The sequence below is a fragment of the Triticum dicoccoides genome, unplaced genomic scaffold (assembly GCF_002162155.2).
Source record: "Triticum dicoccoides isolate Atlit2015 ecotype Zavitan unplaced genomic scaffold, WEW_v2.0 scaffold118390, whole genome shotgun sequence".
NCBI lineage: Eukaryota > Viridiplantae > Streptophyta > Magnoliopsida > Poales > Poaceae > Triticum > Triticum dicoccoides.
Genome location: NW_021182450.1, coordinates 1 through 1720, shown reverse-complemented (window position 1 = coordinate 1720; position 1720 = coordinate 1). Strand labels below are relative to the sequence as shown.

Below are 1720 nucleotides of genomic sequence, written 5' to 3'. Positions count from 1 at the left end.
ACGCTACGATCCCTAGTGTCCGGCCTCAAGTACCTCTTCCGCGCCACGTTTCTCTATGGCAACTACGATGGCCTTAACAAGCCACCAGCGTCGTTCGACCTCTACATCGGCGTCAACTTCTGGACGGTGGTGAACATGTCTTGGTGGGGGTCGGACCAGGACAACAAGGCGGACGTGGAGGCCATCGTAGTCATGCCACACGACTTGGTGCAGGTGTGCCTGGTCAACACCGGCGGCGGGACGCCCTTCATCTCCGGGCTGGAGCTGAGGCCGCTGAAGATGTCGCTCTACCCACAGGCAACGGCGGAGCTGGGGCTGTTCATGCGGAGCAGGCGAAACTTCGCCGCGATAAACGAAACAATCATCAGGTTCCCCGATGATCCATACGACCGGCTATGGTACCCTAGGTCCGACGCCACGATGTGGACAGAGAGGTCGACGACCGAGAGGGTGGAGGACGGCTTCGACAGCGGCAGCTTCGAGGCACCCATGGCGGTGCTTCAGACGGCGATAACGCCGCTGAACGCCTCCGGGAGCATCAATTTCGGCTGGGACACGGAGCCCCAACCAAACAACCCATCGCCGGGGTATCTTGCCGTCTTCTACTTCGCCGAGCTACAGGTGCTGGATGGGAACGCCTCTCGCCAGTTCTACATCAATCTCAACGACGAGCTCTGGCACAACAGGGCGGTGAAGCCCGAATACCTCTCCAGAATCAACTTATACAATGAATTCCCCAGCCCGCGCCAGAACCACTACGATATATCCATCAAGGCCACAGCCAATTCCACGCTGCCGCCCATCATCAACGCCTACGAGGTGTTCTCTGTCATCACCACCACCAACGTTGGTACAGAATCCCAGGATGGTAATCAATTTAATTAAGCACATGTTGACAGCTACTATTTATCTAGCTACCTTGTGCTACTGAAATAGTGGGTGTGATACTGCGATGTGATTAACTACTGCAATCATGCGTGTAGCATCTGCGGCCATGGCGATCAAGGCCAAGTACAAGGTGCACAAGAACTGGATGGGTGATCCGTGCTTTCCCAAGACTATGACGTGGGATAGTCTGAACTGCAGCTATGCCACTGCCAGCCCTCCAAGGATCAGAAGCATGTAAGAAGTTCATCTGGCCCACACCTAATGACATGTATTTCATGACGAAATATAGTCCTAATTACCTACATAAAAAACAATATTTGTCCCCTCGACTACTATTTGTCACTGTTTTAAAAATTAATCCCACAACTTAAATATCATGCATGTACTTCTTCAGCCCTGACTTTTCAAATTGGACAAATATAATGGGCCGCTGACCCGGTCAAAGCTTATGATCAGCAATGATATGGACGTTGATTCAGAAACGTGGCAGCCTAGTCATTACATTAAATAGATAAGTAAAGAATAACTTTAGCAACCATCTTTCTCAAACACTGTGATAATGTAAAGAAAATAGAAATAACAAGAGGTTTCCAGCAAGATAGTGGAATTAAAGGAATTCTAAGAAAAACGCTTGTGAGTTTTAAATATTATTGGAAATTCGAGAAAACTCATAAAAATTTGGAAACATTCTGTCATTTTATTTTTTCATGATTTTGTACAATATGTTTATGAGTTATCTTGAATTCCATAGTTCTTCATAATACTTCTTGAGCTCTTTTACTGTACCCATAGTTCTTCCTTGCGACATCTCATGTGCAGGAAAAAGCTGCCC

The 1720-nt window shown here is 48.1% G+C and overlaps 1 protein-coding gene across 1 annotated transcript; it reads left to right on the top strand.

The window, feature by feature from the left end:
* Nucleotides 1–20: 20 nt before the first annotated feature.
* LOC119343188 (probable LRR receptor-like serine/threonine-protein kinase At1g51880) lies at nt 21–1122 on the top strand (the record flags this gene model as incomplete). The annotated part of the gene is made up of 2 exons (XM_037614305.1): nt 21–868; nt 984–1122. Coding segments are annotated over exons 1-2 (872 nt in total), but the record flags the coding sequence as incomplete, so codon positions are not given.
* Between the last annotated feature and the right edge of the window lie 598 nt (nt 1123–1720).